Below are 14,119 nucleotides of genomic sequence, written 5' to 3' on the forward strand. Positions count from 1 at the left end.
ATTGTCATGTGAATATATTTTTTCTCTGATGTTTGTGATAGATTATCAGAGTAATTTCTGTTCAGGTTCAGAGGTTCATGGCCTGAACACTAGAAGCAAAAATCAAATTTATATTCCAACTTAAAATCTTTCTGTTTTCCACAAGGGCACTATGTTTACATGTTATTTAATAAATTGCAAAGACCATTCAAAGTCTAAGAAAGGATAGAATCAGTTTTAAAAATAATTTATTTTCATATCTCATGAATAACTCATTGTATACAGTTGATGAATTTTTGGAGCATACAGTAAATATGTAATTAGTTACAGTGTTTCTTTGGCTTTGTATTGTCTTTCTGCTTTTGTTTGTTTGTTTGTGTTATGCTTGTGACCAGTTTTATGTCCATTGTATTTTGGACTTGTAAAATGTGAAATATGTGTATCAGCTGCTGCCTCCAGCCTGTGAAAAACAAAATCATTACTGTGAATGGCTACTGAAAGAAGTGGATGGTACCCTTGCACGTGAGGCTGGATGTTTCTCAGATGAGGCCTGGTTTCATCTTACAGGGTGTGTAGACTCTTAGAATACTCAACTGTGACCTATGGAAAATCCACATGAGGCTCCCCTACACCCTGTGAAAATTGGAGTGAGGTATATGGAGGACTGTCGGGCCAACCCTAATTCTCTGAATGGTACATTGACATAATCCACAAATTCCATTGAATACATGACTGAAAAGGAAGTTACTAAACCACTGATTCAGCAAGACAACACAAGAAGTCACATTTCACCCCTCTTGTTCAGAGATCATCTGATTTTGAAAAAATTATGGATCCCATGCTCACCAGATTTGTTGCCATCAAGCCGTTTTCTGTGGGGCTATGTTGGAGGCAATCCTACTACAGTAATCCATGCATTATTACTGTCAACATCAGACCCATCTTACTATAAGCCATGTCTTCGAACATACTTTGTCGTGCTCAGTTATGTATGCAACATGCCAATGGTCATTTTCAACATTTCCTTATCACAATGTAAGTGATGTCAGACAAGAAAGTATTTTACTTCCAAACTTCATGTCTGGCATATGTTTTCAGTTAAAATTATCTCCCTCTGTAGTGTTGTTATTTGAAATGTACTTCACCTTATAGGAGTAGTCACTATAAATTAGGTGTTAGTTTTCCTGCCATGTAATATTAGGCAGTAAAAAGGAAAGGTTAAGTTTTCCTTGTGCTTTATTAAGTTCCTTGCCATGAAGACATATGAGAGAGGAGATATAGCTCCACCATTCTTGACCTTGTCACTTGTCCTTACCCAGGGGAAGGAGCCCTCAGTGTATATTAGACAGGAGGCTTGGTGGGCCCCAGAGTTGGTCTGCATACTGTGAAGAGAGAATGTTCTTTCACCTTCCAAGAAGCAAACCCCAAATCCTCAAATACTCAGTAGCAGAGCAATGATTAGAGAGACTTTCTTCCTACTTTGTGGAAAGTAGGTGAACCAGAAGTAAGCACTTAATGAGATCAAAATCTTACATAGCCTTATGTCTGTATTAACATTATTTTGTCTTTGGATGGGTATATCAGGTAAAACTCTTGTGGCACAAATTATAAGCCAGAGTCTATCCTCTTTCAGTTACTCCTGATTTCAGTGACCACCAAACAGATGACATACTTTCAGCAAAATTCTTTTTTCTTTCTTTTCTTTTTGGTGTTCACTGTAATACTCAATGGCTCTACATCTTGAACTCTGAGCAGGCTCAGTCCTTACGTTTAATGTCAGAAAATGAATTCCCATGGACCATAAAATATGGAAATGTAGTTTACATAGGATTATTCTTAAAGCAGTATAAAAATACAAATCATTGCTGAGTAAACAATATACAGTGATACACTGAGGAGAGTTATAAGAACAGAAATTATGTAAGTAAATAAGATCTAGTGTAGTTCATGAAATGAAAGTAAATTAAAGCAGCATGACATTATATATTATTAATTTCTTTTTGTGTTTTGTTTTTCTTTAATATACTAAACCTCTTCAGTCTCTTAGCATCTTTCTCGATGTATGTCAAATATGGAAACGTGCATGACAAGCAAAACATTCAACACTCAATAAAAATAATTTACAAGAAAATAATATAAAGTTTCTACATCAATGTTGTAGGTATTTTTGTTTTCCTAGATTGATTTCCCATAACCAAACCAATGGCAAACGCATCAACTCTGGAGTCTATTATGAATCCAGCTGCAGCAAAGGCTAGAAAGTAAAAACAGAAAATAAGATAAGTTTTATTTCATAGGAAAAAAAAATTGTCCCTATAAAGTTAGATTAGATTTCTGAAGGATATTTCTCTTGACAGTCTTTCTTATAATAGTGATAAGATATATACGTTTCCATAATACATCAAGTTTAAACAGATTCAAACTAAATCCAACTCTTACTGGAAGTTTCAGTAATTTAATCTGCATTGCAAATACAAAAAATATCACAAGCCAGTGTGTTAAGAAGTGCAAAAATTGAAGTACAAATCTGGAAACGATTTATTATCACTGAACTCCTGATGTGAAGAAGAGTGAATATTTTGTACTTCCTGTGTTAAACCTGTGACTTCAATGTAATTACTTTTTAAAGTATAATATTATCCAAGGCTGAGTTAGACCTTTCCAAGTTTTGAGGAATGAGTAATATGCCAGATAAATACATACCACGAAGTTTTTCTAATAGCTCAGACACTGGTATGAGGAGGGGCTCCTTGAATCGCTCATTAACACTTGACTTCAAGTGAAGATTCTTGGGCTCATCTCCATTTACCTAATTATGAATATAAGAAATTATTAGATATACACCCATACTAAACAGGCTGTTGGCTTTTTAGTCTAATTATTTTATGTCTATTAAATAAATGAAAGGTTTACATTAAGTTCAGAAGCAGCAGTCCACTCCTGATGGTCTAGAGTTGCTAGGACAAATTCTGTAAACATGCTGCTTCACTTTCTGTTACTTGTGTAAGTTCTGAAAGTGTCTGTCCTACTGGATATGTGAGGGCTGTACTAAGTAATAAGCAGCTTCAATTTATATATGTTGTACTGACATAACAGTACTAAAGGATATAATTCTGATAGCTATATGTTTTTTTGCAATCTGGAATACTGCTCCAGCACATGCGTACCAATACTTATGCATAATCCATTGTGACAAAATGGCTGTAAATGATGTATCATTTTTCCAGCATGTTGTGGTTGGATTTTTTATAAATGAGAACAGTTTCCTGCTGACATCTTTGATCAGTTTCATTTTGTGTATGGACTTTTCTGCATGATTACCAGCAGTGTATGACATTTCAAAGATAACAATAGGAACATCACCGATCTACCTCACAGTGGTTAGGGAAGTCGTAGCACAGTTCGGCATTCATCACAGTGGCATGCAGGAGATACCAGAAATGTTGTTGGAATTGGTTTCCATAACTGCTGGTGGTTGAGCACAAAGGGTATGCATGGATATGTTATCACAGTTGCTTCAGCAACATGTTTCTGAGTGCAGGGACTTCCTACTGAACTTCATGACTGGTGATGAAAGGCGGTTCCAACATTTTGATCCCAAAATAAAATGACAGAGCATAGAATGGTATCACACTGCTTCTCCAAAGAAGAGGAAGACCAGAACCATGCCCTTGGCTGGAAAAAACTATGGAACTGGGATGCGATGGGGTGCATACTGGTTGATTTCCTGCCCAGAAAGGAAAGTGTCAGCTCAGTTCACTACATTGAGCCATCCCAGAAACTGTGACATGTGCTTAGCAATAAGCATCTAATGAAAAGACATCATTCATCAACACAGTAGTGCATGCCCTCACAATGCACACCTGACATCTCCCCCATCCCGATGTCCAGACTTGGCCCCTTCAGACTGCCACCTATTCAGGCCCATAGAAGATCACATGAGGGATCAGCACTACAAAAGTGTTGAGGAGGTCCAGAATATTGTGTGTACTGTTGAGAATCTAGTAATGTAAAAATGTACAATTTGGTAATAGTGATCTATATTCATTTGTTTTTGTTTTGTATTATTATGAAAAGTTTCTTCTCGTCCAGTATGGCTGTTAAGTGATGTAAGCACAACACAAAGAAAATCAACAGGTAATGGGCCCAGATTTGCTAAAAAAAAAAAAAAGAGAGAAGACAGAAGAAGAATAACGAAAAATGGCAACCACAGAGACAGAAGAGATAACGCATCTGCCAAAACTGAAGGACGCCGACTCATTTCCACTGTGGGATTTTGAAATCAAGATTCTGATGCGTGCAAAAGAACTGATAAACATCGTTGATGGTAGTGACCTGTTAAGTGACCAAGGAAGAGATGAAGAAAATATAAGGAAATGGAAGATGCAAGATGCAAAGTGCCAATACTACATAGTGAGAATGATAGAGACACGTGAAGACCCACATTGTGACATGTACTGCTGCGAAAGAAATGTATGACACCTTGAAGCAAATTTATCAGCAAGACACCTCTCAACAGAAGTACCTTCTGCTACCAGACTTTTACAACTTCAAGTATGACAAAACTAAGGATATGATGACGAATATAAGTCATGTGCAGAACATTGCCTTCAAGCTTCTTCTACTGAACCAAAACGTTGATGAAAACGTGATCATGACAAAAATAACGATTCTACCAGAAGACTACAACACTTCAGCACTGCCTGGGACTCAACGGCGACCATGGACAGAACTCTTGACAACCTGGTGGCCAGATAGATGTTGGAAGAAGTGAAGTGCAAGATGATGACTAAAGAAGAGGAAAGCATAGCTTTAAGACAGTAACTAAAATCAAAAGTAAAACCCCTTTCAAGTGTTTCAATTATAATCAGATAGGTCATGCCCAGATCAGCTGCCCCAACAAAGGTAAGAGAAATTGCTCTATCTGTAAAAGGAATAATCATTCTGAAAAGGACTGTTACTTTAGAAATAAGGACAGTGATACGAGAGAACAATGTACATTATGTAAGAAAACGAACCATGCTGAAAAGGACTGTTATTTTAAAGATAGGAATAAAAGAAGCAAGGTCAATTTTCTAGCTGAAGCAGCAGAAACCCACGTGAGTGATGCAAATGAAAAAGACAAAATGTATGTAGTGGATAGTGGTAGCACATGTCATACGACAAATGTGAAGACTGATTTCATACATACTAAGTAGTATACTCCATGTACAAAGGTAGCTAAGAAAAATCAAAATATGACTGCAAAAGTATAACACACGCAGTCACAGGAGCAAGACACAACAAAAGTACAACACACACATGATAGTGAAGGAGTGCTCCAACAGAGGAGAATGGGCGTGACTGGCGTAGTGAGGTGCGACGTAGCGATGTGGTATCCTGAACAATTTTAATATTTTTAACGTTTGACAATGTATATGATAGATACATATTTTAGTTATTTTAATATGAGGACAAGGCATGCAATGAACTAGTTTGGCATGGATAAGTAAGCACCTGAAGATGGCATTATTATGCCGAAACATGTAGTGCGAGGGAGAGAAGGAGATAAATGAGTGTATGCACTGCAAGACGGTTTAAATAAATCATGGACTTAAATCAGTGCAACAGGACGCTAAAATATAACATTCAGAAAAATGTCTGTGTATTGATTAATATACGTTTCGGCAGTATAATGCATGAACTCACCTCGACAGTAACAAGCCTCATTGAACAACTGGACACTCCTGGATCCATGGCAAGTACAGGGCCAATCTTCTTAATGGTACCAACAAATCCTGTAGCTTCATTCAATTCTCTCATGGCGGCCACATCAGGACTTTCATTCTCTTCTACCGGGCCTGTTCAGATACTTTAGCATCAGTAATGTGCCGATAAAAACAGACGGTTTCTTAAGATGTTCTCTTCTTCTACTTACAAACACTGACAAAGCCATAAGGATTCCAGCAGTAGCTGTACTATAGTATGACTGAAGTAGCAAATTGTATGACATGGGAAAGATCAAACTTAGCTGTGTCATGGACCTGAGAGTTATTTACTTGAAATAATATTACTCCAGAAATTATTATATACCCTTCTATTAGGTTATAGTGTGATTTAATATCTTTCCAAAAGAATTTCTGAGGAAGATACTATGCCCTCTGGATTCAGCATGAGCTGGGCTGTAGTTATATGCATAATAGCAGATACTATAAAGGAATGCTACGTAATTTATATATGTTCATAACTGAGGGAATGGGACATATGTTAGTGTAGCTGGTTGAGGCACTATGCTACAAGCCGGAAGGTCATGGGTTCAAGTCCCGATGAGGCGGTATTTTTTTTATCTAATCCTCCAAGCCACACTATGGCCCTGGGGTCAACTCAGCCTGTAACAGAAATGACTACTAGGAATCTTCCTGGGGAGGGGGGTAAAGGGTGGTCAGCATGTAAGGCTGACAACCTTGTCGCCATCTGTGAGCTGATTGCACAGAGAACGTGGCAGCCTCAACGTCTCACAACTTTATTGGCCTGCACAGCCTGTTACAGGGATAGCTTTACCTTTACCCTTTCTGAGGGAATGGCCATTCAAAACCTATGTTTCCTTTTCTTTTGTTTTTCCTAACGTATCCATCAATAATACAACTTTAAAAGGACATTAGGATTATGTTGTTCACTAAAAATGCATTTTAATGCTAGGGCAGTTCAAATCAATAAAATTCCTATAGGCCTTTACATAGTACATAAATTTACACATTAAAAGTGAATGTTCACACTCCTCAAATTGTCTTGGTTTTACATGTATTTTTACTAATTTCGGCCTCATTGGCCGGAAACAAACACAGTGCAGTAGTCTCACTCGAGGATAGAATTCACCTGATGATGGCCCAATGAGGCTGAAGTATGTTGTGAACATAAATTAGTAAAAATACATGTAAAACCAAGACAATTTGAGGAGTGTGAACATTCACTTTTAATGTGTAAATTTATGTACTACATAAAGGACTACGGGTATTTTATTGATTTGAACTGCCCTAGTATTAAAATGCATTTTTAGTGAACAACATATTCCTAATATCCTTTTAACCTTTAAACGCCGGACTTCTGAAATAGGGGTAAGCTTGAGCTGGCTGGAATTTATTTAAATGCCCGCTGCTGGTGCGCGTTTAAATGCCCGTTGGTACTCTGCCTTTAAATGTCCGTTCCTGTTAGTGCGCCTAAACAATTTTAAGCACTGTGTTTAAAAATGCTGTATCTAACTCAATTCTTATGATAAATGGATGGAATTAATTTTGTTTGTATCAGCAAAGAACATACTGTCGCATATTATAACGGAAGATTTGAAATTTTTTATGCTAATTATACTCTATTTTCAACTTTTTGTTTTTAATTTTGATGAGTACTGCAAAAATGATTTCCCAGTTCTTCACAGAGTTGTTCTGCATTACAAATTCATTTCTGTTTGTAACACTTCACAAATTTTAGCAGTCCCTGATGTCATAAAACAGATGGAAGCAATAAAATCATTTGGCCTTCTGCTAGCACTGCTTACACTCTTCGGATTTTCGAATCTTATGACTGAAGGACAGAAGAATGAAAGAATGGGTATTCAAGAGAAAGCTAGAGGGGTCCCTTCTTCAGTTCTAAGACTTTCCGTTATAGCTGCAAAAGCTTATTGCCCTTTCTATGGGCCTGAATACACAGCTGCATCGCGGCTGAGATTCAGAGTGCGGTCTGTTTTCTGTGCGTGCTTAGTGAAATCGAATACTGTAGTTTTATTTCAGCCTAGATATACATCAAGCAGATAACAACAAAAAAGGTATGTACATCGAATTTTACTGTATATTTTTAACACATTAATCTGCAGAATCTGCAATAAAAGTACTGGCTCGTGGATGAGTTTGGGCATAACTCATACGTATACTCTTTTTGTTGTTGTTCACCTAGGTATCATTTTAATTTTTCTATTAGGGCTTTACTCAAGTCTGTCTGGTAATTACTACATTTAAAAATAAATAATCAGGACTGTGCATTCGCTTCTACTAGCGGCGTGTGCGCGCGCTTCCCCTAGCGGAGTTTAAATGCCCGAATGGCCAAAACTGGGCACTTTGGCCACGATGACCTTACTCACCACTGGCACAAATGGGGCACTTCAGCACTTAAAGGTTAAAGTGGTAATATTGACGAATACGTTAGGAAAAAATAGGATGATGCCTCAATACAACGGGATGCTGAAATATAATATTAAGTTTCTTATAATAGGTACATCTAATGTCCAACTTCTATATTCTTCTGCCCATAGCACAAGCAGCACTGACAGATAAGCCTCAGTACAACCAGTTTCTAATTTTTATAATTCATGAATACTTTAACTTACCAGCTGGCATTTCAATAGTGTAAGCTTTCAAGGCAGGGCGGTATTGCTTCACTAATACGATGCAGTCATAATGGAGCAACCGCTTGTAGAAGGCAATAACTCCAACAGCATCTGTCTTTGTATCAGCATTCCTAGTAAGTCCTGTTTCACCTTCCCAGATACTGAAAATATTGTATTTAAATATTATACAAAGAATGGAATTCCTGTATATCATTCATCAGAAATAACGTTCATAGTGTTTAATATTAGAGATGTTGCAATGTACTTCTTTCTTCACACAGAACTAACAATCAGCTTTCTCTGTAGTCAGTAGTTATTATACTGTGTGTGCAACCTGAGAGTGAAGCCTTGTTCCAGAACTCCCATAACAGCTTAGAATGTGGCACAGTAAATGATGTCCTCATGTCAACCCTTTGAAAAACGAATTTCACCTTAATCATGACTAAAAATCAATTCACACTGCACAGAAAATGCACTGTCTCTCCATCGAAAGAGATCAAGTAGTCATTGCTGTATACAGAAGTAATCACTGTTTGTTCTGAGAACTGTACAAACATAAAGACATTCTGTGGGCAAGAACAAGAGTTTCATAGTGTTATACTAGATGATATGTGTAGTGACCACTGTGCTTTAGAAGGTTAACATTTGAATGAATGTATAAAATATCCATTGAAGCTATGAAAGTGGCTACACATATAAATGAAAATTTTATGATTACAGGGATTTCACAACAAGAATATACAAGTAACTGTGCTGGATCACAAAACAAGTTACATACATTTCTGTGAATCAGCTGACTAATATTTGCCCAGTGCTGTTATTACCAGCCATTTGCAAATACAAATGTTACCATATAAATATGCAAGGAGGTTCTTAGCTTTGTTGACTGGTTTACAGCTCTGCACTTCCTGGCATCCAGTGCACCACCGGCTGCAAGGTGCATACAAATTTTGCCAGTGAATCAGTGTGCCTGATGAACAATAACGTTTGGAATTATGAAACGTTATTAACTTTGTAGGCCACTTGATTGCAATATGTTTCATGGCAAGTAGTATGGTTCATGTGTTGGAATTTGTTTATGATTTGTCAACAGTGGGCAGCAATTATCAGCTCTATTAGCCATTTGTTCTCCATTACAATTAGTGAGCAGTGTGTTCTTTCATGATTCGGTATAGTTCAGAGCAACATGTGTTTCTGTATGACACACACATGAAACAAAATCTGAGTTCCCAGCAGAGAAACAGTTCACAATTTGGAAAATAAACTGAGATCAGGGGGGCTCTTAATAGGTAAGAGCTGAATGTTTGGTGAGGAAAAGTTAGATGACATAGGAGCCAGATATGAACATACTTGTACACCTAAAAAATCACTGAAATGCCTAGCTCAAGAGATTGCAGTGTCAAAGTCTAGTGTAAGAAGGGCAACACAATTGCTGAAGCTTAGACTGTATAAAACAACAGTAACCCATGCCTTGCAGCCATGCAATCCGACTAGCAAGGTTCATTTCTTCAGCTGGTTTCTACTGTGTCATTGAAGATTAGTTCAATCCACAAGTGACAGACAGCATTTTCAACACCACCTGTGATCTGTGAAGTGTAATTACTTCGTTCCGAATGTTATCAGTCAACAGGCACATTGATTGTTTGGAAAAATTAGTATGCGCCTCGCAGCTGGCAGTGCACTGGTTGCCGTGAAGTGCAGATCCATGAACCACTCAAAAAAGACTTCCCTGTATAAGGCATGACTAATTGTCTCTAAATGTTCTGAAGCCTTTAGCATACTGTTATATCAGAAGTACGACTGTAAATGGGGATAGATGTAGGTACACACGTCTACCAAGTGCCAGAGTCTTATTTTAAGAAGCTATTTCCAGTGTCCAAAACTGTTCCCAAAAACGAGACATATAGGTAATGACAGGAAACAAATTTGTTATACATGCAACATCTCAAAATATGTGTTTATCATACCACAGAGTTTCCAACTGATACTTGGAGCATATGCCCAGTTCTGAAAAGTCATTTATGCTTTGATTAGAAATGACTGCCACTTCAAACAGACCCTTATATTTCAAAATCATCAAAACTCATCACGAGTAAAGCTCCCCATAGTGAGGCTTTGTAACGGTCCGTGAGCACTGAACATCACGGTCAAATGGATAGCATAGGATGTACTACGTTCCAGTCTCAGTTTGGAAACCGTCTGTCATGAACTAAAGGTTTTTGCTGTTTTTCTCAATTGCTCCATACAAATGCTAAAACTGGACCTCCAGTTCCTAATTAACTAATCATCTTGCTGGGAGATTATTTGTGAGTAAGGTGCAGAACGTTCAACCGGCCCGAAGGGGGGAATAAACTACTCATGTTGGCTCGCACCATACGTGTGCAGACTCGTGGTATAGTCGGCAGGCCAATAGCCGATACTCATTAGCTCATTAGAGCTTCTGTCCACTGTGGCCCAAATAAAGGTTCTAACATTTGCTGTGAAGCCAACCTCTGCGTTATATACCTATCCACCATAACCTTAGTGCTTCCACAGTACCGTAATATATTCAATCAGTCGCTTTGCTTATTGTGTCAAAATGACACATGAAAGTTACAAGTTGAAACTAGTGGCCATGTACGATATCCGTGTGAAGTTTCAAATAGAGAAAACTGTTTGCACAATTGTAAATAAACTTAGACACGGTCGTTAGTGGATTTAAACGAGAAACGATTCAAAACGCCGAGTGCTCACTGAAGAGAAATTGGATGCACTCGGTGTTAAGCTTGAATATTCTCTTTGAAATTCTCTTAAACGCATTGTACAGCAGATCAGGGTTTACAGTTCGAGGTTTCGGCATGTGTATGTGAACATTTTACAGAAGTCGAGGAATATGACCACAACAACAGGCATCATTTACGACTTCTGAGATGATCTGGGCGGATTTTGTTTATGATTCGTTGACCTGTGGGCTTATCTTTCAAATATAGGCATAAGTTTGATTCAAATTGCACAAGAAAGCCTATAGATTTTAATTGTTTCTTGCATCCTGTTGTGTATTTAATCAATATTAGAGTCAATTTTACCGATCACAAAACATACCTTTACTACTATCACACTACATGTTTCGACCTCAAGAGGTCATCCTCAGGTGTACGAACACAGCTGTATAATTACACGCAATCACATTCGTCTTCTCACTTATTCGATCCTGCATCTTATTCAGGCCCACGCTCAATAATATATCAAGTTCCTCTTACAAAACACAAGTTAAAATATTATTCTAAATGTCAAAAGTTAAAATTTTAAAAATTTTAAATTTATGAATCGAATTTCAATTCAGATCACTAGTGATCACGAATGTGATTGCGTGTAATTATACAGCTGTGTTCGTACACCTGAGGATGACCTCTTGAGGTCGAAACATGTAGTGTGATAGTAGTAAAGGTATGTTGTGTGGTCGGTAAAATTGACTCTAATAAAGACTATAGATTTCTGTAGTGGCACAAATGTTTGTGTATTATTAGATCAGGTAATAAATGAAGTGGTTTCATCGAAAACATTTACCGAATGTAGACGGGACGTCCATTTAGATGCGACACAATACCGTATGAAAATTTTATTCGAAAGAGGCCGCCCACTAACCGCCATTTCGCTCTGAGAGCTGACGACAATATGGCCACAGACGAACGACTGACGTTCTCCTTATTTGCAATCACTAGAGAGAAAAACATTTCAAACATTACTTTGCTTTTCAAATTAAGTACTTGCTATGTTATGTACATTTTTTAATATCAATTCAATTTATTTTTAAATTCATTTTTCAAAATATAAATTTTGTCCACAGTTCTCATTACATCATGGCCATATGATTTTAAACAGCAACATATCCTTGGATGTTCTTCTGTATGTTACGGAAAAGAACACTCTGTCGGAGTACACTGAGTAAAAATGTGACGTTCGCATTTTCATTGTCTTTTGATGGGACATTTCAGTTGTATATGAACGTCACAGTGACTGTCTAATTTCGCAAAAGGGAACATACAGAAGGAATTCCTCTAATGTTCCCTGTGTCACAGTAAAGGAAATGAGCGAAACTGTGAAATCGTTTTCCAGATTTTGTGAGAATCCCGATTTTATTCTGATGATACCTGAAGGACACTGCAAGGAATATAATTGTTTACGCATGAAGAGCGGCGAACTCACCGTGGGATCGCGCGCTGGTCCAGATACGTGATCCTGGCAAGCGACAGCCAGTCCCCGTTGCTAATGTGTTCTTCTCTGAGGAAACGACAGTTTGTCAGCTGCTCATTGTTCATGTTGTTTACGCTGTTCATCTTGGCACCTCGAAACTAACACTGTTCCTCCAGAACGCATTGCAGCCGTCTTCTATCTCTCTACAGGAAGGAGGTGGCCACTTGGCTCAGTACCAATAGGATGAAACCAATGAAATTGGCTGCTGTGCCCCCTGACACGCTTGTAGGCCATGGATATTGACCCCCCGGGAGTAATCTTTTTGAACCTTCGGCCATCCTTCAGGCAGGCAGTTTCAGTCCAAGAAATCAAATCTAGAATTAACTGGACAAATTATAATGAGTTACTTAGATTAAAAAATAAAAATGGTAATGTTAATAGTATTTCGACCTTGCCTTCCTTGACATCGGTGAACATGCAATATTACAAGCTGTCGAATAAATATTGTGGGCTTATCTCTTTCATGCAGCTATAGACATCGAACAGAGGCTGGGAATAAACGGGAACAATGGACTAAAGCTTGTACAACTTTACTTTGACAAAATTTAAACTCAAGAAGCAAAAGTCTCCTTGTTTTTGTATTTGTAATACTTGGGCCGAACTTTAAAATAAGGCTTCAGTGAGGAATCCGAGCTATTTTCGATATTAATCTCTCATAATACGGAACAAACGACCACGACTGGCATACAAAAATGTCAGGCAGCGTCAGAAGGCAGGAATTTCGGGGCTCAGCAAGTTCTCGGGTTTTCTGTACTTTTATACGGCTAGGGAAGTGAGAGCAAAGACACTGTTATGAAAATAATTACCGCTATTAAAATCTTTTTTATGGCAGTTGGATTTATTGCCGCTGCAGGCTTCCGTAACATTTCCGTTTCTTAACAACCTCAGAGCCTAGAGATTAAGCACACACAAGTCTACTGGTATCACGGGCGTGAATGGGGGAAGGGCACACCAGACATTAGATCCCCTGGATTATAGGAAACAGAATCAAAATTGATTGAAGAAAGAAATATACCAAGTATTAACAATAAGGTAAACGGTAAAGTTGTTCTTGTGCTTAACTAATTAATCACCTCGCCATGAAGTCGTGTCGGGGAGTGGATGTATAGATGCACATTTTCTTGCCCTCGACACTAGCTGGGGGTGAGTGGTCAGCTTCACGCCTCTGCCGCTTAACCCCTGGGGAGAGCCCTCAGTGCCCATTGCATAGGAGGCTGTGTGGGCCCCAGAGCCGATCTGGACGATGTGGAGAAGAGAAAAATTATTGACCCTACCAGGACTCGAACTCCGACCCCTCGGTCGTCCAGCCCGTAGCCAATCGATATACCGACTGCGCTATCCCCACTCCTCACCAAATAGTATATAAAAATATTAAAATTATTTTAAATATTATTTTCCTATCCTGAATATTCTATTTCGATCGCTAAAAATAGTGTTAAACGATTTAAATGCAAAGTTGTAAGCAAATTTTCTAGCTGTCTCTCCCCCCCCCCCCCACACCCTCTCCACAAAAAAACCCCAAGCCACCCCAGGTGCGGTAGGCGTCACTCT

The 14,119-nt window shown here is 38.2% G+C and overlaps 1 protein-coding gene across 1 annotated transcript; it reads right to left on the minus strand.

The window, feature by feature from the left end:
• Positions 1-210: 210 nt before the first annotated feature.
• Positions 211-12,717, minus strand: LOC111866312 (ADP-sugar pyrophosphatase). The gene is made up of 5 exons (XM_023855143.2): positions 12,521-12,717; positions 8,336-8,496; positions 5,668-5,819; positions 2,683-2,788; positions 211-2,233 (listed from the first exon to the last, which is right to left on the minus strand). Exons 1-5 carry the CDS (start codon positions 12,649-12,651, stop codon positions 2,124-2,126), a joined length of 660 nt encoding a protein of 219 aa, XP_023710911.1. The 5' UTR covers positions 12,652-12,717; the 3' UTR covers positions 211-2,123.
• Positions 12,718-14,119: the final 1,402 nt, after the last annotated feature.

The sequence above is a fragment of the Cryptotermes secundus genome, unplaced genomic scaffold, assembly GCF_002891405.2.
Source record: "Cryptotermes secundus unplaced genomic scaffold, Csec_1.0 scaffold1523, whole genome shotgun sequence".
NCBI classification, from domain to species: domain Eukaryota; kingdom Metazoa; phylum Arthropoda; class Insecta; order Blattodea; family Kalotermitidae; genus Cryptotermes; species Cryptotermes secundus.

Coding starts and splice junctions, on each gene's coding strand:
- LOC111866312 (XM_023855143.2), bottom strand. CDS start 12,651: ATGAACAGCGTAAACAACATGAACAATGAGCAGCTGACAAACTGTCGT. Junction 5,820..8,335: donor CACTATTGAAATGCCAGCTG/GTAAGTTAAAGT, acceptor GTATCTGAACAG/GCCCGGTAGAAGAGAATGAA. Junction 2,234..2,682: donor GCTATTAGAAAAACTTCGTG/GTATGTATTTAT, acceptor TTTACTTTCTAG/CCTTTGCTGCAGCTGGATTC.